This window comes from Lycium barbarum, chromosome 4 (assembly GCF_019175385.1).
Source record: "Lycium barbarum isolate Lr01 chromosome 4, ASM1917538v2, whole genome shotgun sequence".
NCBI classification, from domain to species: Eukaryota; Viridiplantae; Streptophyta; class Magnoliopsida; order Solanales; family Solanaceae; genus Lycium; species Lycium barbarum.
Window position 1 is genome coordinate 141,491,884 of NC_083340.1, and position 20,759 is coordinate 141,512,642.

General features: G+C 34.1%; 1 protein-coding gene and 1 long non-coding RNA gene across 3 annotated transcripts; one reads left to right on the top strand and one right to left on the bottom strand.

The window, feature by feature from the left end:
- The first annotated feature begins 301 nt into the window (after positions 1 to 301).
- Positions 302 to 11,098, top strand: LOC132636704 (auxin response factor 12-like). Its single transcript, XM_060353703.1, has 14 exons — positions 302 to 876; positions 1,229 to 1,344; positions 1,988 to 2,086; positions 2,177 to 2,233; positions 2,650 to 2,808; positions 2,940 to 3,024; positions 3,216 to 3,306; positions 3,767 to 3,931; positions 4,002 to 4,124; positions 4,252 to 4,327; positions 4,470 to 4,617; positions 8,904 to 9,739; positions 9,861 to 10,051; positions 10,657 to 11,098. Exons 1-14 carry the CDS (start codon positions 834 to 836, stop codon positions 10,862 to 10,864), a joined length of 2,397 nt encoding a protein of 798 aa, XP_060209686.1. The 5' UTR covers positions 302 to 833; the 3' UTR covers positions 10,865 to 11,098.
- A 3,004-nt stretch (positions 11,099 to 14,102) lies between these two features.
- LOC132636707 (uncharacterized) lies at positions 14,103 to 20,715 on the bottom strand. 2 transcript variants are annotated; one of them, XR_009581397.1, is made up of 4 exons: positions 20,068 to 20,715; positions 16,128 to 16,834; positions 15,429 to 15,509; positions 14,103 to 14,659 (listed from the first exon to the last, which is right to left on the bottom strand). It is a non-coding gene; the product is annotated as an uncharacterized LOC132636707 (long non-coding RNA). The 2 variants fall into 2 exon arrangements; XR_009581396.1 differs by lacking the exon at positions 20,068 to 20,715 and having other exon boundaries at positions 16,128 to 17,847.
- Positions 20,716 to 20,759: the final 44 nt, after the last annotated feature.

Genomic DNA, 20,759 nt, shown 5'->3' on the forward strand with positions numbered 1-20,759 from the left:
AGCGTTTTGTCCAAACTTTCAATAAAAAGGAATTTAATAATTTTTCCTTGATAATTAACATAAATTAATATTTTATTTTTTTTCATAATATATTTCTTATAAAATATTAATATTACATAATATTTGAGTATGACTGTTATAAAAAGAAAATTTTATAAAGAATGTATTGATATAATGAATTAAAATGATGTTATAAAGAAAATAAAATATAATATGAAAACCTGAAATGCTATTATAACCAACGATATTATAGAGATGGATGTTTGACTGTATGACACTAAAACAGTGGTTCCCCAAGATTGAGCCAGCACTTCAGCAATCAGTCACTTTCTATAATCTTCCTTAAATCTTTGAGGGTCCCCCCCCTCTTCCTTTTTACTATACTTTCTTCTGTAGTTGCTTTGAATACTTGAACCAACTCTCACTTAAATAAGAATAAGAAAAAGAAAAAGAAAAAGAAAAAGAGAGCTGTACCAAACAAACTACTTGTTGTTTTTCTTGGGAACTTGAAGATCTGCTTAAGTTTTGCTGTAACCATTTGTTTCTTTGGAGAAAAGGGTGTTTTGGGTTTTTCTTGTTTTGTGTGTTTTCTTGATTTTTGCAGTGTTCTTAGGACAAGTATGAAGTAGTTTCCATTAATAGTGTTTAGTTGTGGAAGTTGGTTTGGATGAGAAATAATGCTTGCCTGCTTCAGGGTGGGGGTGGGGTGTGAAACTAGTGTCAGAGTTTCCATATTTAGGCTTTCTTTTTGGTCTTTTATTGTAGTTTTTTGGTCTTTTCTTTTTTTAGTTTTTTTGGGTTAATTAGGAAAAGTAGTTGCTTGATTTGAGGGAATGAGGGTGTCTTTTTCTGAGTTCAATCCTCAGCCAGAGGAAGGTATGTCTTGTTTCTCTATATTTTTTTATGTTTATTGAGCTTGAATTGAAATATCCTTTATAATGACAGATGCTTCCTCCATTTCAATTTATTTGTCTTAGTTTGACTCGGTCTTTTATTCTTATGATATTAAAGTAAAGATGTGTGTAATGTACCAAAATGTTTTTTTAATCATGTGCTCTTAAATATGTCGAGTAAGGAACTTGAGTAAAAAGAGTTATTAAATGTAGAAAATGACAATTCTTTTTTAAATGGACTAAAAAGGAAAGTAAGACAAATAAATTAAAATGGAGGGAGTAAATAACTTTTTTTTTTTCCCTTAGTGAACACTTTTGATGTTTGATTATGGCAGGAGGGGAGAAGAAATGCCTGAATTCAGAGCTGTGGCACGCTTGTGCAGGGCCACTTGTCTCTCTTCCGCATGAAGGAAGCCGAGTAGTGTATTTTCCTCAAGGGCATAGTGAGCAGGTTAGTAATAGAACTTATGTTGTGCATAAGCTCATAAAGTTCATATAACATAGGTGTCTGATATGGTTGGTAGTAAATCCTGATGATCTTGTTCTTCACGGGGATGCTCGCTTTGAAGTTTCAGATTTTTTTTTTTGGCGGAATACATCGAGAGCCCCTTAAACTTGTCAGTAAATTTTATTTAGATACTCGAATGGTCTGATCATGATAAAGTTTTCATTAGACACTTGTGACTCAATCTTTGGGAATGTCTCAGTGCATGTTCACAAACGCCCATTACATATATAAGTTAACCACTTAAATATGTCATCTCTTTTAATTATACACATTAGCCTCAATAAGGTGTAAAACCTCACTGTTCCAATTGAGGTTGATGTGTATAATTAAAGGTGACATATTTTATGGGGTTAATTTATATCTTGTCCTTGATATAATTCTGCGTTAGTTTGGTAATTAAGATCTTGTTTGGCTAATTTTTGGTGCAAAAGATAATAGATTGTGCCATGATCCTCTTGAATGCCTAAGAACTTGTCTTAACTATTGGTGAAGTGATGTTACTTGAAATACTTTGTACTGCTCTTTTAGTTCTGTATAGCTCGACTACTAGTGCTAGGCACCTTTTAATTATTTTAAGGTCTTACAGGTTGCTGCATCGACAAACAAGGAAATAGACGGTCATATCCCTAACTATCCTGGATTACCACCTCAACTTATCTGTCAGCTTCACAATGTGACCATGGATGTAAGTTTGACCCTATATAATCTTTCTGTTGTGAAAATCATGTGTTTTGTAGTGTTAACAGGTAGAGACTGAAGAATTTCTAAATTACAGGCAGATGTTGAGACTGATGAAGTATATGCTCAAATGACTTTGCAGCCACTAAGTCCAGTATGTTACATTCATCAACTTGTTTACGGATAATAGCACCTTTCGTCACTCGGTTATTGATAAGTTATGATTTTGGTCCTTGTGATATCTAATGAAGCACACTTAACCTTCAATTAGTCAAAATGTGTGCTTTTAGTCCCTTTATGTACAAAATATGTTGTGTTTGAACTAGTTTTAGAACTATCTATCAAATATGGAGTAACAATACAAGTTTAACATAACAAATGGGTAATTAAGGGATGGACTGACTAGTTATTATGAAAAAAATAATGTATATCCACAAGATAAGGGATCAGAAGTGCACACTTCAATTAATTGAAGGTCATATATGCTTAGTCAGGTGTCACAAGGACCAAAATTAGAATTTATCAATAATTGAAGGAATTATTTAAAAGATCTAATCTATTTCTCCGTAGCAAGAGCAAAAGGATGTGTGCCTGCTACCAGCTGAACTTGGGAACCTGAGTAAACAACCAACTAACTACTTCTGCAAAATATTGACTGCAAGCGACACCAGTACTCATGGTGGATTCTCTGTCCCTCGACGAGCTGCAGAAAAAGTTTTCCCTCGTCTTGTAGGTGTACTCATCAGTAATTGTTCTTTTTTCTTTTTACTTGAGGTGTTTCATGATCATTTGGTTTTAAGATATCCTGCTATAGCGGCCAGTGGTGTTTGACCGACTCAAGGTATATCTTCCTCTTGCAGGATTACTCTCAACAGCCTCCTGCACAAGAGTTAATTGCTAAAGATCTTCATGGAAATGAATGGAAGTTCCGGCATATATTTCGTGGTGAGTTCTGTTCAGAGAGTTGATAGAGTAGTATTACATTGAAAGATTTTGTTACAATGTTGTCATGGTTGGTACCTTGATTTAGCAGTTTTTTATTCTGCTAAGCTGGTACCTTTATTTAAATTGGCTATGTTGAAAGTTCTTAGGGATTTATGAAATCAGTCGCTAATGATTTAATTCCTCGTACTTAGGCCAACCAAAGAGGCATCTCCTGACGACAGGATGGAGTGTGTTTGTAAGTGCGAAGAGACTTGTTGCGGGCGACTCAGTTATCTTTATCTGGTAGAAAAATATCATCCTAGCTATTGCAGTTCCTTTAGAAGTTTCCATACAACCATTTCAGACTCACAGTTGATGTGTATATGTGTTTATATATTGTGTATCTGAGCTGCAGATTCGATATGACTGCTCTGTTGCTTGTCTTTTATATCCAGTAAAATTTGTCTTTTCTTATAGCGCACATTGAGTTGGTGGTCGTGTGGGGTCTGTTACAATTGCCTATGTGTTGTATACTTGGCAAAGCTAAATAGTTTCCGCTCGAAAACTTTACAGCCAATATTATATATTAAGAATCTTCATGAAGTTTAGGACTGGTTGACAACTTTTACCTGTCACCATGCAGTCTATATTGGGTGACGGTTGGCTGGTTGGATCGTTTTGCGATTAAATAAACTTTCTTTGTTCCACTCTCTCAAGTTTTTAGATCAATTTTATCTGGCTAAATGCTGTCATCTCTCATCAGGAATGAAAATAATCAATTGCTTTTGGGGATACGTCGTGCCAATCGTCCACAAACTGTTTTGCCTTCCTCGATGCTGTCAAGTGATAGCATGCGTATTGGTCTTCTAGCTGCAGCAGCTCATGCAGTTGCAACAAATAGCCGGTTTACAATATTTTTCAATCCAAGGTAAAGGTTGCATTTCTAGTTTACTGACGGACTTAAGTTCACATTTAATATTTTAGCTTTCCAATTTCAGGGCTTGTCCATCAGAGTTTGTTATACCTCTCGCCAAGTATGCTAAAGCAGTGTATCATACTCGAGTTTCTGTTGGCATGAGGTTCCGAATTCTATTTGAAACAGAAGAATCGAGCGTCCGCAGGTAGGTATAATCTTCCGGAAAAATTTCACAAGCTTTTTTAAAGCATTATGAATGACACAAATGTCTAATCCATTTCTCTCTCTAAGTGACCCAAATAGTTCAATAATGTCGATATCATTGGTCTCAGGTATATGGGCACAATTACTGGCATTGGTGATTTAGATCCTGTTCATTGGCCGAATTCTCATTGGCAGTCTGTAAAGGTTAGTTCATAGCAGGTTGCCATTTAGTATTAATCATACATTGAAACTAAGGCAACTTAAATCCTTTTAGTACTTGTGGATTTTCATTTGCATGCCGTCCATTTTCGTTTAGAATTTCATCGTCGATCTTGTTATCATGCAGGTTGGGTGGGATGAATCAACCGCAGGGGAGAGGCAGCCTAGAGTTTCGCTCTGGGAAATTGAACCTCTGACAACATTTCCAGTGTATCAATCTCCTTTGTCCCTTAGGCTGAAGCGGCCATGGCCATCTGGACTGCCTTTATTTCCTGGTAAAATATATTTTTGTTGTTGTTACCGGGGGTAGGGGTGGAAAAATTGGGCCATAAATGCAACACCTGCCCAACCCGCTTAAGTTTGACCTGCTTATTTTAATAAATCACCCCATTTTGACACACCCCCCCCCCCCCCCCCCCCCCACCCACCCACAAAAAAAAAAAAAAAAAAAACCAAAACCCAAATTCAGCCTAGTTAAAAACTAGGCTGATATGCAGCTCAAATTGGTTCATGAGAAACTGTCTAATTATTTTTAAGAAAGACTATTTTATTTGATATGTTATATATAGCCATAATACTAAAAATAGTTTTATTAGGTACTTAAACAAATTATAGGAAACAAATAAAGAATTTAAACCTTAGTAAGAGTTGGGCAGGTTGGGTTATGACCCTTTTAGCCTGTTTCATCCCAAGTTACTTTTGAGCGGATGATTGGGTTATGACCCTGTTTTTTAGTTGTGGTCATGAAGTAGCCGCTTGGTTACATTTAAGCATGATCACATATAAAGGGTTATACACTTAAGTTTCTCAATGATTAAATACATAATAACTTCTCATAATTCAAACATAATGCTTCATTTAATAAATAGAAAATAATTATAGGGCATATATTTTACAAATCATCGTATAATTTTATTCCTACTAGTACACCAGCTATTAATATTGATTTTAAAACATCTTGTATATTTTTCTCTTATATTAATTTCGACTTTAAAATAGCTTGAGCTCATTGTAATGCATCCTCCAGTAATTTATAATTTATAACATGAATGAGTCCTTCAATTGGAGATCCGAAACAGAAGCCCGAATTTATTATCCTTTTCCAACGAACATGGGTGGCTGAAGTATAAACATCCTTCATGAAGCCACAAGAACTCCAAATGTGAAACTTTTGGATTTGGAGTTCTTGTGGCTTGACAAAGAGGGTGCATTCTTCAGCCAAACCTGTTTGTTGTGAAGGCAAACAAATCCAGGCAAGATATCCAAACCAGCTTTGTCATTTCTGTTTCACAACTCACTTTGCACTAATTTAGTTGAGGATTGGATGTAAAATTCGAGAGAAAAAAGAGGAGTAACAATGAAAAAATGAATTTGTGTTGCTTGTAGTGATGAAGAGAGAAATTAAATAGAGTTGCTATTTAGTAGCTTAGTATGAGCCTAGTATAGGAAGGGGGTCAACATTGTTGTGCCTTTTTGGACAAAAATATGATATGACTAAAAGTTTAGAGTTGACTTCAAAGGAGAAAAACACTCTCCCCGACTCGTATCACACGCATAATGTGAAGGGAGCCACAAGGGTATTAAAGGGTTTTCATTGCCATAATTTTCTTGACGTCAAGAAAGATAATGTCAAGAATGACAGTGATATGACAAATGTACCCTTCAATTAAGTAGACTCCTTTTTGAGTGACTTTAAGTCAGCTAGGACGTGTGAAGACGCTCTCACTCTCCCTTGGGCGTTGAATTTTCTTCTTTGTCCAAGTTGTATTCCACAATTAATGTAAGATGTGATACATCAAAAAAGGTGATCATTACAATGTACTATGTCTATCACTGTCATAGGGGGTGGTTCGTGGGCGCATCATCTCCCTTGTATACAATATATTGTAATCTAATTTCCTTTCCCTTTTCATTAGAATTATTTTCCATTGTTGAGAAGAAGAGCAAGTCGAGAGGTAGGTAGTCATCATTAAATTCCTCACCAAACACATTCTCATTTAATATCATCTATACAAGCCATGGAAGGAGTTAATGAAAGAGACAATCATTCTCACAATACTGACCTTTCTATGTTGCTGCAGACGTCCAGGTCATCTAGGGAGGAAATAATCCATCTTCTTCTAACAATGATAATGTAGAACAAGATCAAATATTAGCAGTACCTATAACTTGTTCTACTTACAATAGTGTACAAGATCTGTTTGATTTTTACAGGAAACATGCCAAAGCCAAAGGGTTTAGTGTAAAAAAATAAACTATTAAATCCACTCATGGTGATTACCTTAAGTACAGCGTGTTCAATGTCACAAGGGAGGCGAGGCTCAAAATGAGGCTAAGTCTAGTAAGAGAGTTGAGTGCCAAGCGCGAGTAAACTACAAGGTAGACGTTGAATTAGCGTGTCATTTAATGACGGCTGAAATTGGGCATACCCATGATTTAGTACCTTATATGTCTTGGTTTATGCCTGGACACAAGCAGTTATCTCGACCAACTGAAAAGTGCGCTTGAGGCAAATGATAGAACCGGTATGTGAATATGCACTAACATTAGAAAGGTGCAGGTTTTGAACGGTGGCCCATTGGAAATGGGATGCTCGACATTGAATTGTCAGAATTTTATTCTAAATCAAAGGAAGTTTTTGGTGATTTATAATAAAATACTGACAAGCATGCTGAGCATCCCATTTCATGTGGGCCGACATTCAAAACCTACATCGTTCTAATGTTAGTGCATATTTTCATACCGGCTCTATCATTTGCCTCAAGCGCCCTTTTCAGTGGTCGGATACCTGTCTGTGTCCAGGCATAAGCCAAGACATATAAGGTACTAAATCATGGGTATGTCCTATTTCAACCGTTGTTACATGACACGCTAATTCAACGTCTAATTTGTAGTTTACTCGGGCTTGGCACTCAACTCTCTTACTATACTTAGCGTTATTGTGAGCCATGTCTCTCTTGTCACATTTGGACAAGTTGTGCTTACCATGCGTGCATTTAATAGTTTGTTTTTTACGCTAAATCCTGTGGCTTTGGCATGTTTCATGTAAAAATCAAATAGATCTTGTACATTATTGTAAGTGGGACCTGCTACTAGTTGATCCTGTTCGTCAGCATTACTATGTTCTACATTATCATTGTTAGAGAAGATGGATAATTACCTCCCTGGGTGTTGATGCATCAACAGTAGCAAGGTCAGTATTGTGAGAACGATTGTATTTTTCATTAACTCCTTCTATGGCTTGTATAAATGAGAATGTGTTTGGTGAGAAATTTAATGGAGAGTAACTCTCAACTTACTCTTCATCTAGGCAATGGAAAATAATTCTAATGAAAAGGTGATTACAAAGGAGATGATGCACCCACGAGACTATCCTATGGCAGTGATAGTACATTGTAGTATTTATCATTTTTTTGATGTAGTCACATCTTACATTAATTGTTTAGTACAAAGAAGAAAATTCATCGCCTTAGGGAGAGTGGGGGAGTGTCTTCACGCGTCCCAGCTCACTCAAAGAGGGGTCTACTTAATCGAAAGGTACATTTATCATATCACTGCCGTTCTTGACTTTAAGAAAAGAATGGCAGTGAAAACCCTTATGAGTTCCCTTCCCATTATGCGTGTGGGTGAGTGTCTTTTCTCTTTTGAAGTCAAATTCTCAACTTTTAGTCATATCATATTTTCGTCTAAAAAGGTACGACAATGCTGAGCCCCCTATTCTAAGTTACTTCTATATTTAATTTCCCTCACTCTTCATCACTACAAGCAACACAATTTCATTTATCATCGTTACTCCTTGTTTTCCTCTCTAATTTTACATACAATCCTCTGCTAAATTAGTGCAAGGAGAGTTATGAAAGAGAAATGACAAAGCTGGTCACTTTGATATCTTGCACAGAGTTGTTTGCCTTCCCAACAAATAGGGGTCGAAGAATGCACCCTCTTTGTCAAGCCACAAGAGCTTTTGGAGTTCTTGTGGCTTCATGAAGAATGTGAATAGTTCAGTCAACCATTTTCGTAGGAAAAGACAAATAAATCCGGGCACTTTATGTATTAACCAGGTTTGTCATTTTTGTTTCAAATCTCCAATTGAAGTACTCATTCATATTACAAATTACAAGAGGATGAATTACAATAGGCTCAAGCGGAGAAAAGTCAAAACTCAGAGAAAAGGAAAACATGTTTTGAAATCAATATCCATGGCTGGTGTTCTAATGGGAATGAAATTATTAGATGATTTGTAAAATATATGCCCTTTAATTATTTTTTATTTATAAAATTAAGCATTATGTTTGAATTATGAAAAATTGTTATGTATTTAATCATTGACAAACTTGTGTGTATAAACCTTTATTCCTTTTTATATATGATTTAAATGTAACCAAGCGGCTACTTCATGACCACGGGTTATATTTGAAATTGAGTCCATTTTGGCCCGCCCAAATTCAGTCCAACCCGCCCATTTGACACCCTTACGAGGGGGAGTACTTGAATTCATCAATTTGATTCAGTTATAATTTTAGTTGTTCGCTTTTTTTTTTTTTTCTTTTTCTTTTTTCAGGTCTATCAAATGGTGATATGAATTTGAATTCTCCTCTTCCATGGCTGCGCTGTGACATGGGCGATCAGGGGATACAATCACTTAATTTCCCGAGGTGTGGTGTTACTTCGTTCATGCAACCAAGGTTTGATGCTTCTATGCTAGGTTTGCAGCCCGACATTTTGCAAGCAATGGCATCATTAGATTCTTCTAAGCTTGCAAATCAGTCGCTTATGCAGTTCCAACATAGTATCCCTAGTGGTTCAGCATCTTTGATTCAGAGCCAGCTATTGCATCCGTCCAATTCACAACATACATTTCTCCAAAACCAGTTAATACCGCAGCAACAATTGCAGTGCCACCAATCTTATAATAATGAGCAGCAACAGTTGCAACGCCAGCAATTTTATAATGATCAACAGCTTCAGGGACCCCATTCATTTTCCTCATCAAAGCGGATTGCTCTAGAATCTCAGTTCCCTTCACTAGTTACTCCGTACATAGTGACACAGGCTGAGGATTTGATGGTGCCTAATACTAAAACGCCAAACCTTTCCACTTTGTTTTCACCAATTCCCGGTGGAGAAGTTTTGGATCATCAAGGAGTAGCAGATATCCAAAACAACACACTATTTGGAGTTAATTCCGACTCCTCTATCATACAGCAGAATGGCAATGGTACGGAGAACGGGTCTTTACCTGTGCCTTATGATACCTCTACCTTCACAAATACACTGGGTAGTGAGTATCCTGTTAACTCAGACATGACAACTTCAAGTTGTGTAGATGAATCGGGTGTCTTACAGTCCTCAGAAAATGTGGATCAAGCAAACTCTCTTACGGGGACCTTTGTGAAGGTGAGTTTATAATCTGCTGTGAGAAACACCGAAATTTCTGTTTACTGATGATTTAATGGCACATCTTTTTGAAACCTACTGAAAAATGTTTTTGTTGATTCACATTGCCTGTTTCGGACAGGTTCACAAATCAGGGTCCTTTGGACGATCACTGGATATCTCCAAATTTAGCAGCTATAATGAGCTGCGAAGTGAGCTTGCTCGCATGTTTGGCCTTGAAGGCAAGTTGGAGGACCCTGAGAGATCAGGCTGGCAGCTTGTAATTGTTGACCGGGAGAATGACGTTCTCCTCCTTGGTGATGATCCCTGGCAGTAAGTATCCAACCACTTGTTTTCTGTGAGGTCTTTTTTTTTTTTTTTTTTCCCTGGAGAGGGGGCGGGGGGTTATGTGAAGATTTTGTTTAAGTCAAATTATTGTCCTCGCCAATAGTCCGTTACTGACATGTAAGGGTTTTGGAATAGTCTCTGATGTTTTCTCACAACCTACTAAAAATCAGTTTGGATTGGACCACCTCCAAAACCACTTTAAGAAAAACCTACATAGGCAAGTGACATCTCCAGTACTTTTATTTTAAGTAGAGAGCTCGTAGTTGCTTCCTCTTTGGTTTACATTTATGAACTTCAACAGAATTACTTTCTGCTCCTCTTTAGACATTGAAATCGGTCTTAGTTTCCACACAAAATGCTGCAATCATTGCTGAGCTCTACGTAAAGATATCAACTCTATCGGTTTATGTCATCATATTTCCCACTCACACATTTCCGAGTATGCTTATTTCACTATATTTAGTTATTAACCTATATGATAGTGTTATTTAACCTGTTATGGGCCTGTAACTGCCTTTTGGGTGAGCCTAATAGTGTTATATTGTCATTGTGTTGAAGTTAAACCTTAACTAATCTCTACCTTGCTACAGTGAGTTTGTGAACAGTGTTTGGTACATCAAGGTACTCTCTCCACCTGAAGTGCAACAGATGGGCAAAGAGGGCCTCGACCTGCCAAGCGCAGTCAAAACGCGGAGGATCACTAGCAATGGCAATGACAATGGCTGCGATGATTTCATCAACCGGAAAGACTCTTGTAATATTTTGAGCGGAATACCCTTGGGGTCATTTGACTACTAGTAAACAACTAAATGTGTCCTTGGTTAATATAATTTTTTGTATGTTGCTCAATGTCATCTATCTCTTCTACCTAAAACAAAGGGTCAAGTCTCATTTGAAGCTTGTAATCCAGATAATTACTATGTAAATTTGACTAATGTTTGTTGTTGTTAAGCCAGTGGAACTACCTTCCAGAGACAAAAATTGTACAAATAGTGATACTAGCTGAATCAATGGTTTCTACCCGTTGTCTTCTTTTTTTTACTCCAAATTAAATTACACATGTATGTCTATATTTCTACTATATATAAATGGGATAAGAGGCCGAACACAGCACTAAGAAATTGTACAAAAAGCATTTTCAATTGTACTAAATCACTACTGTAAGGACACTTTCTTTAGATATCCACGTGAAATTTTTTTATGGTGGTAGAGTTTCAACAAATAAAAGTTGTGTGAGGCTCCGCTCATTCCTTGACAAGTGGAATTTCGGGTCCCACGAGTAATTTTGTAAGCCCACCCTTTCTCTCTTTTATATACTCTTTTACTTTATCATTTCCTATCCTTTTTTAGAGTTGTTGTGGGATCCACTGACAACTTTGCTTCCAAACCTTTTGCCTCTTTCATGGTTCCCAATTTCCATTTCCAATTTATGTTTCCACTCATCTATTTTTTCCTCGTAAAATTTCTGGCATAGAGATAAAGCTTTTTCTCTCTATGAAAAATAACATTTACCGTAAAAATATCTCGTATAATATCCTTTTTGATTTTTTCACCAAAACATGGAATTTGTTTTAATCGAATTTCACTAATGCATACTTCTATTGTCTCAATTTATATGGTACTCTTTCATTTTTAATATGTTCAAAAAAACAAAAGTTTTCTTTCTATAATTAGCAATAATTTAACTTTAAAATTTTCTTTTTTTACCCTTATCGAAATAATTTATAGTCACATAAATGTCTAAAGATTTTTAAACCGCAATTTTTAAAAATCTTCATTTATTTCTTGAACTTAATTTGTGTTAAGTCAAACGGTACCACATAAATTGAGATGGAAGGAGTAATTTTTATTAGAATTTTGAAATATGCAAAATGTATATGCAAAATGCGACATACATGCATTTTAAGTTAATTAAGGTAATAAACCATTTGAAAATGATGTCTATCTTAAGTTCTTAACTCACATTTGTTCGTAGGCGTTTGGCCTTAAAAATCAAATATTTTTCACTTTATCTGAAATTTTCAAAGTTGGAGTTAAAGATCGAGTTGTGTTTTGGTTATAGTTTTTGCAAAGATTATTTGGTTATTTGAATGTACCAAAAGTGAAAAAAGCTAAAAAAGTGAAAACAAGATTTTAAGTGTTCTCAAAATTCCTCATACAATTGTATTTGAAATTTTAGGCTAAATGTTGATTTTCAAATAAAGTGAAAAATATTCCGAAAAAATGAGTAGTTCTCATGACCAAACGGGTTCGTCAAATATACTTAATAGATCACCTTTTTAATATACAATTTTTAAATCTCATGTCAAAAATGTAATTTATTAAAAGCAATTTCAGAAATGCATTAACTATTCCTTGGATGTAAACTACTTTTACTCATACGTTTTACATATATTTGAAATTTTGAAAAAAAAAAAAAATTCTTTTTTTTGTAGGGTGAGAACTAGAAGCAAATTAACAATCAATTTACTACAAGGACTCGTTTGGCCAATTTTTCACTTTTTTCGGGAAAAAGTTTTCACTTTATTTGAAAATCAACGTTTGGCCATGAAAATTCTAAATACAACTTGAAGTTATATTTGAAATTTGAAAAATACCAAAAAATCTGTTTTCACTTTTTCACTTTCAGTACATTTAAACAACCAAATATTCTTTGCAAAAAATATAACCAAACACAACTTCATCTTCAACTTCAAAATTTCAAATAAAATAAAAAATATTTGATTTTCATGGCCAAACGCTTACTAAATGTTCGATTGAAAAATGAAATTGTATGGCTCAATGAAAAAAAAAACCGTACCACATGGTACCTTTTTCTCTTGCTATTTCACTTGAGGTTAAAAAAGAAAAAGAAAAAAGAAGGGAAATGATAAAGTGAAAAGAGTATATAAGAGAGACAAAGGATGGACAAGCAAAATTATTTGTGGGATCCAAAATTTCATTTGTCAAATAATGAAAGGAGCCTCACACAACTTTCGTTGATTGAACCTCTACCACCAAAAATGTTTTCCTTTATCAACATTAATTATGAGCGTCTCTCTTCCACTGACATTGTCCAATTTCTTTAGATATTCACGTGGAGCACGTCACTACTTTATAAACATTAATTATGAGTGTCACACCAATGAATGTTTATATCAAAAGTTATATAAATTATACATTTTAACTAATTATTTTTTATCTCATATTAATATATGTCATAATACTGAATATTTATTCTCTTCTCATGTATACACATATACACTTTAATTTTAATTCTCCAACACATTTATTTTCTCCGTACATTTTTACTTGTTCACTTTTGACTTTTTAAGTTCTTTAAGACTTAATAAATGAAGTACTCCCTCCGTCCAATATTACTTGGCCACATTAGTAAACTACTTTTTTATCCCATATGGATATATATCATAATATTGAATATTTATTCTCTTCTCCTGTATATACACATACATTTCAATTTTAATTCTCCGACACATAAGGTGTGGGAAGAGGCTCCCCTCCAGTGCCTCTTCCCTCATGTTCCTCCAGTCCCCCTTTTGATTGGTGACACATGTCACTTAATTAAATTAATGACTCAGATTAATCTCTAATAATTCAATATATCATACGGAAGTAAACCCAATTCTCTTCTTCCCTGCGTGGTCTTTCTTTTCCTTCTACTTCTACACAGTGCTAATTAATATACACGGTCCACTTTAATTCATGGTCTCTCTAATTCCGTCCATAATCAGTAATCTATGTCTCATATTATTTGGTCACATTATTAAAAATATATGTCTAAATTATTTATTTATTTACAAAATCAAGATAAAATTAATTAAATCTTCCTCATCTACCCTCTCCTTTCCATATTACTTAGCCACATTACTAAAAATATATGTCCAAATTACTTGTTCATTTACAAAATCAAAATAAAATTAATTAAATCTTTTCCATCTTACCCTTAGTAATAAACTAGATGGTGTATGCCCGTGCCTTGTGCCCGACAATATTGTTTGTTTGTGTCGTTTAGTTTTTTTTTGATAGAATATAAATATGGGAGAAACCAACTTTACTAAAATGTAAATTTTTTCCTACAAAAGCAAAGATGGACATGTGGAGTATAAAGGAAGCAAGAATCATCTATGCCAATACTACCATCAAAGAATGTCTTAAGAAGTTGACTTAGGTCACCTCTCCAATCCTAACTCTAAGCTAAATTTGGAAGAACTCTTCTCCCATAAAGGAAATTCATAGAATTTATCTCAAAGTTAGTCTAACTCTAACCAGCCTATAAAAATTACCAAGGAACTAAAGAGACATCAGGAGCAGACATCTTCAAGAAAACTGGTTGGAGTTGCTCATTCCTATTTGAGGTTTGGGCACTTGGTCGCCAACTTCACAAATTTGAGAACACCTCACATCAACCATTTACAGAATAAGCCTTGAATATATCAATTGGCTAATGACATCAAAGGTAGTTTTACATCCGGCATTATTTTACCAGCATTAATGCCTTCTCATCATCAACTAATGCTGAGCCAAGGCTAATATGAAGCTTGTTCAAGCAACCTTCATCCTTTCTTGTCCTCAGCAACCACATTTCCTCCATGTCTTACAAAAAAAATAAAAAAAATAGCTACCTGTCAAGAAAATGTCAAATCTAAAGGTACCTTAAGTCCGCTCTAAAATGTAGTAAAATTTATTAACACTATTCATTTAATACTGGAAGCACCAATTAGGAAAAGATGAAAAGAATTCTCTTGGTAGCATGGATAGGCAAAGAATCACACTTCAACTTCAAAACAATAATCACAGTTTCTCTATAAATCTCTATTTCATGTTTTTGTTTGCAGAACCTTTGTAGGATTAATGGACCATAGATGGTCTATGGTTTACTATCTGAAGAGGGACAAAGGAAGGGCTAGAAAATTGTCCATTGAAGTGTATACATGTAGTGTTTTCAAGGGGAAAGATGGTTTAGATAATCATCCAAGAAAGCGTCCAATATATTTTATCAACAATTTATTAAACAGCTGCATCAACCAAGTCGTAGTACAACTTTTTCCAGCTCGTGAAACATAGTACTCAGTAACTTAGATGAGTAATAGAACATATCGGTCTTTCAGTGGACACTTGGGTTAATTGTAAATACAGCTATACATTGTCGGTATAACCATGCTTAGTGAGAACGGTTGTCATTCAATGTACAAATATAGATGATAAGATATTCGTCCTATAGGAAAAATAATATGGCCAATTATTCATGTTTCTACTTATGTCCTGGAGAAGTTTATAAGTTTAGCAGAATCTTTTGGCAATATATAAGAAGCAAAACTAAGCTTTATGAGACACTTCTAGGAATGAAATAATAGATACTTACGAAGGAATTATAGGCTTATGAACTTGGTCCTTGACAAAAAGTTGACTTGGTTATCTTTCCTTTCTCGTGTCTGCTACCAAACTGTGGATGGAATAATGAACTCAATTAAAACAGTGTATTCACCTTCTTCCACAAAAGAACACTCAGTTATAGAAGAGTCATTAGCTTCTTCTTCTAAATTGTCTTTCTCTTTATCACTTAAGTCGTCACTAATGTTCAAAAGAACCAATATTCTCTTTGTCAATCTCAAAAACTCTAAATATAGAAAGCTGAGTTTTAAAAGTTCCCTTTTTTTTCCGAATAAGAGTTTTAAAAGTTCCCTTCTATTTGTTTCTTACCTCTTTTGACTTCAAAATTATAACATATTAGATACTATTCAGTATGTAGTGAGACAAAGAAATATAACAATCATTTTTACAAAAGAGATGATACATTTTCGGCTTAAACTACCTTATAATGATCAGACTGTTGTGACTTTTTCAGTATGGGTACGGGCATAAGTAAATCTCTTGCAATGGAAAAAGGATTTGGCTCCATATGAAATGTTCATCACATTTCAAAACCGCAAAGCTATGCAAGTATTTTTCAGATCAGAAAAAGAACAGGGCGGAGGCATAGCATGGAGGAAATTGAAATTGATAATATACATACTTGGATTTTCCTGACAATGCCATTGAGTTCAGCCAAAAATGTACTTACTTGTCTTCGTGTTGTTGCATAAAGATGAAATCTCCAGCTTCTTGATTACTTTAGGCCCAATCTTCACTTCTTCTGGAACTACCATGGCCAGCTAAAAGGATTTCAAATTGCTTCCTTATACCCAGATCAGTAGATCAAAAGATGTGTTAAAAAGGAAATTGTAAAGATTATTAGTGTCATAAGAGACGTCCTATAACTTTTTGATGAATAACTTATGCAGGATCACTACATATCCATGAGAAATGTGAGCTCCTTCTCACTTGATAAGCTATACTTGTAACATAGCCCAGATTAGTGGTCTAGCTAGTACTCAGAAATAGTAATGACCTCCAGCAGAACTTTATCATATTGAGCCAAAAGCAGCTAACTTTAAGAAAACCACATATAACAAACTATTGTCAAGAGCAAGATGTGATATATTTGTTAACAGGATAGCTGAACTTCTTATTATATAAGTTGATCGTCCTTGCTAACTACTTTTATTAAAATCTAATAAAGACTATATGTCTAAGTGCATCATACTCTGCTTTTTATTCTTCTAACTTCTGGTGAACCTTCTCTGAAATGGTCTCCAATATGTCATATCGACCATACCCGTGAAACAGGACATTAATTGTACTCCATCCTTTCAATAGTCTTTGCTATAATTTGATATATTTATTAAACTGCTAGAGCTTATATATACCACATAGGATGAAATCGGGGACCTGCAACCAAATATTAGAAAATGCATCAACAAAATTGGACAGCATATTATAGATAAGCCTCAACCAGCGTCGAGCAGAGACAAATTCACATAGTACACTAACAAAATAATTCCATATCAAAATAATGTAGAACTCATAAATCACCCGTCCTATTTTATTGACTCGAGAGCAACAAAGATAAAGTAGATGACAATGGAGATTAACAATTGTTAAATACCATTAAAAAGTCTTCTTTTATTATCTCGCAATTGAAATGAGCTCGCTAAGTGCATAAACACGCCATTTCATAATGCCTTTTATTACTAACCTCGCCTAGAGTCACAATATAATGTGTTAGACTCTTTTCTCCACCCCCAAGGAAAGCTTATTTTCTTTTCCCTCATTTTTCTTTTCACATTACAGTATTACTGCCTTTAATAGTGAATTTTACAACATCAAAGACTCAAAAACATATTTGGTTGGATTCATAAATGAATAGTGACGAAATAATCAGTTATGAAGAAAAAGAACACTCACTTGAGAATCCTAGTGTTACCAACATAAAAGATACACACAGTTCCTTCAAAATATTTTCTAAAACAATTCATGTAATAACTTAGCCAGTCCAATACATTTTGAGTTAGTCCTATAAAGCATTCTCTCAATCAGTGAGACTTGTCATTTTGATCATCCTCACAATTTATTCCATGAATCATTTTGAAACTCATAGTCATGAATAAGCCCTTCATTTATCTCCTTCAGTAAACCAATTCTGTTTGGCAAGATAAACAAAATCTCATTCAACACTACATTTTTCACTCAGTTGAGAGAAAAGAGATTCAACATACAATTATACCAATAGTTAATACTGAACTTTAGAATAATAAGATAGATTCATAAAGCTCAAATCTTTTTTACTTTCAGCTTCAACAGATAACCAAACCAAACACTTTCTTGCTTCAGCCATATACAGGTACTACACTTGTGCTTCAAAACCAACATAGCACATTACTATATATAAACAAAGAAATGAAGGATGATGAAGATTCTGGACAAAAATTGAAAGAGGGTATTTTGAAAATAAAGACACCTAAAATGTGAAGAAGGAGACATTGGGCCTGCCAAAATGGACACGTGTAGAGTCAAAATAAGAGTCGAAGAATGATTTATTAATTACCCTCACTTTTCATTTTATTTGCGGAAATGCCATGATGGACAAAGAACCTTCTCAAACTGGTGCTTCTATAATAGTTAAAATGTTGTTCAAAATAGTCCATTTTGATTAGAATACATTTATTGGAGAAAGATGGAGGTAAGATATTAAAATATAACTTTTATTTATGATTTCTTAAGGGGGTACAAAAGGGGAAAGTCGCAAATAATATGGGACCGAGGGAGTATATATTTTACCATAATATTCATATTTATTGGTGTAAGTCTCAATAACCTTGGAAAATAATTTAAAAATGAGTAATCAATGTGAAGGGTAAAATAAATAATAAGAATAAATTTTTTTTTCTCTCAATATGTTAACATGGAGAAGTAAAAGTGAACGGAGGGAGTGACTTTTATCCATGTTTTCCTTCTTTGACAAACAATAGCAGTGCAAATTTATACCAAAGGTTATATACATTATACACTTTAACCAATTACTTTTTTATCCCACTTGGACATATGTCATAGTATTGAGTATTTATTCTCTTCTCATGTATATACATATGCATTTCAATTTTAATTTTCCTACACATATTTATTCTCTCCGTGCAATTTTACTTATCCACTTTTGACTTTTCACGTTCTTTAAGAATTAATAAATGAAATATATATTTTATCATAATATCCATATTATTGGTGTATGTATAGTCTCAATAGCCTTGGAAAATGATTTGAATATGAGTCACTAATGTGAAGGGTAAAATAAGAGGAAGAAAAATTTCTTTCTCCTGATATGTCAACGTGGACAAGTAAAAGTGAAGGGAGGGAGTGGCTTTTACCTCCATTTTTCTTTTTTGTCAATACTTTACTTATTTTACTCTCATTTGCATTCTCTGATTATTGTTTCTTTACATTTATAAAATGTATTACTTTATATTTTCATTTCGGAATTAAAATTTGGTGATTTACGATATAACATATATCTTTGTAGTTTTTATTTCTTTGTAACAATTCTTTTTATCTATAATTTTTAATAAAAAAAAATTATAAAATATTTTTTAATTAATTTAATAAAAATATTTTATTAGTTTTGCTTTTAAAAAATTCAATATATACAACAATGATTCTTATGTTTGGATCTGAACAGTTAGTTAATTGAGATGGATATCAACCTATCGGTATAAATGTATGATATTAAGGAATTTAAAAGAAAAGATCTAGCATCAAAATATTAATTTTCCCTCATATTCTTACTATTTTTTTTTTTTTCACATCGATGAACAACTTTCATTGTCATGACAATGAGAAAAAAGTCCGACTCTTTCTATATCAAAGACTTAGTTTCATCATATGTTTTTAAATTTTAAACTCCATTTTCTAATTATAACTAAAGTGATTGTACATAAAAGACATTTTATATATGTTGCTATATACAATAACAATTAGAATGTTTTTAAAAGTTACTTTCAAAATACAAACCTTAAAGACTGGCTAATTAAAATGAATAAACATGTTTGGCCCGTGCATCGCACGGGCATATATTGCTAGTTTAAGAATAGACTTGATTACCTATAAGCTCTTGGGTTCAAAATTTTAGACAGGTGAAATTGAATTTGTTAATACATGGTATAATATTATTACCCAGACCCTATTTTTGAATAAGGCACTTTTGTGAATCCGCGACATTTGTAGGCCAAAAAAAAAAAAAAGGTTGAACCAAACTGACAAAAAAAAAAACATATATAGGTTTCACGCACTAAAGGACCAAACTGCAAAAATCAAGTTTGGCCTTTCATGCACGAAATTCGTGCGTGAAGGAAAGCCTTTTGTTTTAACCTATCAAAATCACGTTTTTTTTTCATACTTTAGGCAAAGATTAGTCATGTTTCAAATTAGTGAGTTGTTGCAACAAGTAAGATACTTGTTGCAACAGGTAGTACACTACTTGCAACAACTCACAAATCTGTTGCAACTTAGAAGCTCTTATACAGCAGATTTAGCACTTGTTGCAACAAATACAATTGCTACTGTAAATTGTTGGAAAATTAGCAGCAAAACCCACATAAATAATTGAAACAAAACAACAATATTTTACTTACCAAATGAATGGAAATTACTTCTGAAGTAATGCCCAGCCAAAAAATTGCAAAATCTGTTGGTTTCGTTTTTTTTTTTTGTTTAGCAAATTCTTCAAAATGTCGCACCAATGGAAGAAAAAGAAGCAGGGGAAGCATCAATACTTATGAAGTAATGCCCATGTAGACACTAACGAAATCCAACCAAAAAAATTGCAAATCTGGTGGTTTAGTTTTTTCTTTTGTTGAGCAGATTCTTCAAAATGGAACAGCAATGGATGAAGAAGAAGCAGGGGAAGCAGCAATGGAAGATGAGGAAGAAGAATGGAGGGAGAAAAAGAATGAGAACAGGCGGATGGAAAAGAAGAAGAAGAAGGAGGAGGAAGAACAAATCGAGGAAGGAGAAGAAGAACAGTGGAAGGAAAGGAGCAAAAACGGGTGCAGCTATTGGCACCCTTCTTTTTTTGGACCCATTTTGGTAGTTTAGGGTTTATATTGGCTGGGTCAAAGTGTTAAAAATAAAACTTGAGGGCAAAGTGTTAAAAATAAAGTTAAAGGTCAAAGTGTCAAAATGAAAATTTTTGGGCAAGGTCAAAACTTCTTAATCACTAATCAAAAAACATCACCTCCACTAAATAATTAAAACTTGAGTCACCTCCACTCAATAAAAAGACTTAAGAGTCACTTATAGCTAAATGCCCCTTCGATCAGGACCC

What these genes read in the sequence shown, in the direction of transcription:
- LOC132636704 (XM_060353703.1), top strand. Translation starts at nt 834, where the DNA reads ATGAGGGTGTCTTTTTCTGAGTTCAATCCTCAGCCAGAGGAAG. An exon ending in CTTTGCAGCCACTAAGTCCA is followed by an intron (nt 2,234 to 2,649) that starts GTATGTTACATT and finishes ATTTCTCCGTAG; the next exon opens with CAAGAGCAAAAGGATGTGTG. An exon ending in GAAGAATCGAGCGTCCGCAG is followed by an intron (nt 4,125 to 4,251) that starts GTAGGTATAATC and finishes CATTGGTCTCAG; the next exon opens with GTATATGGGCACAATTACTG.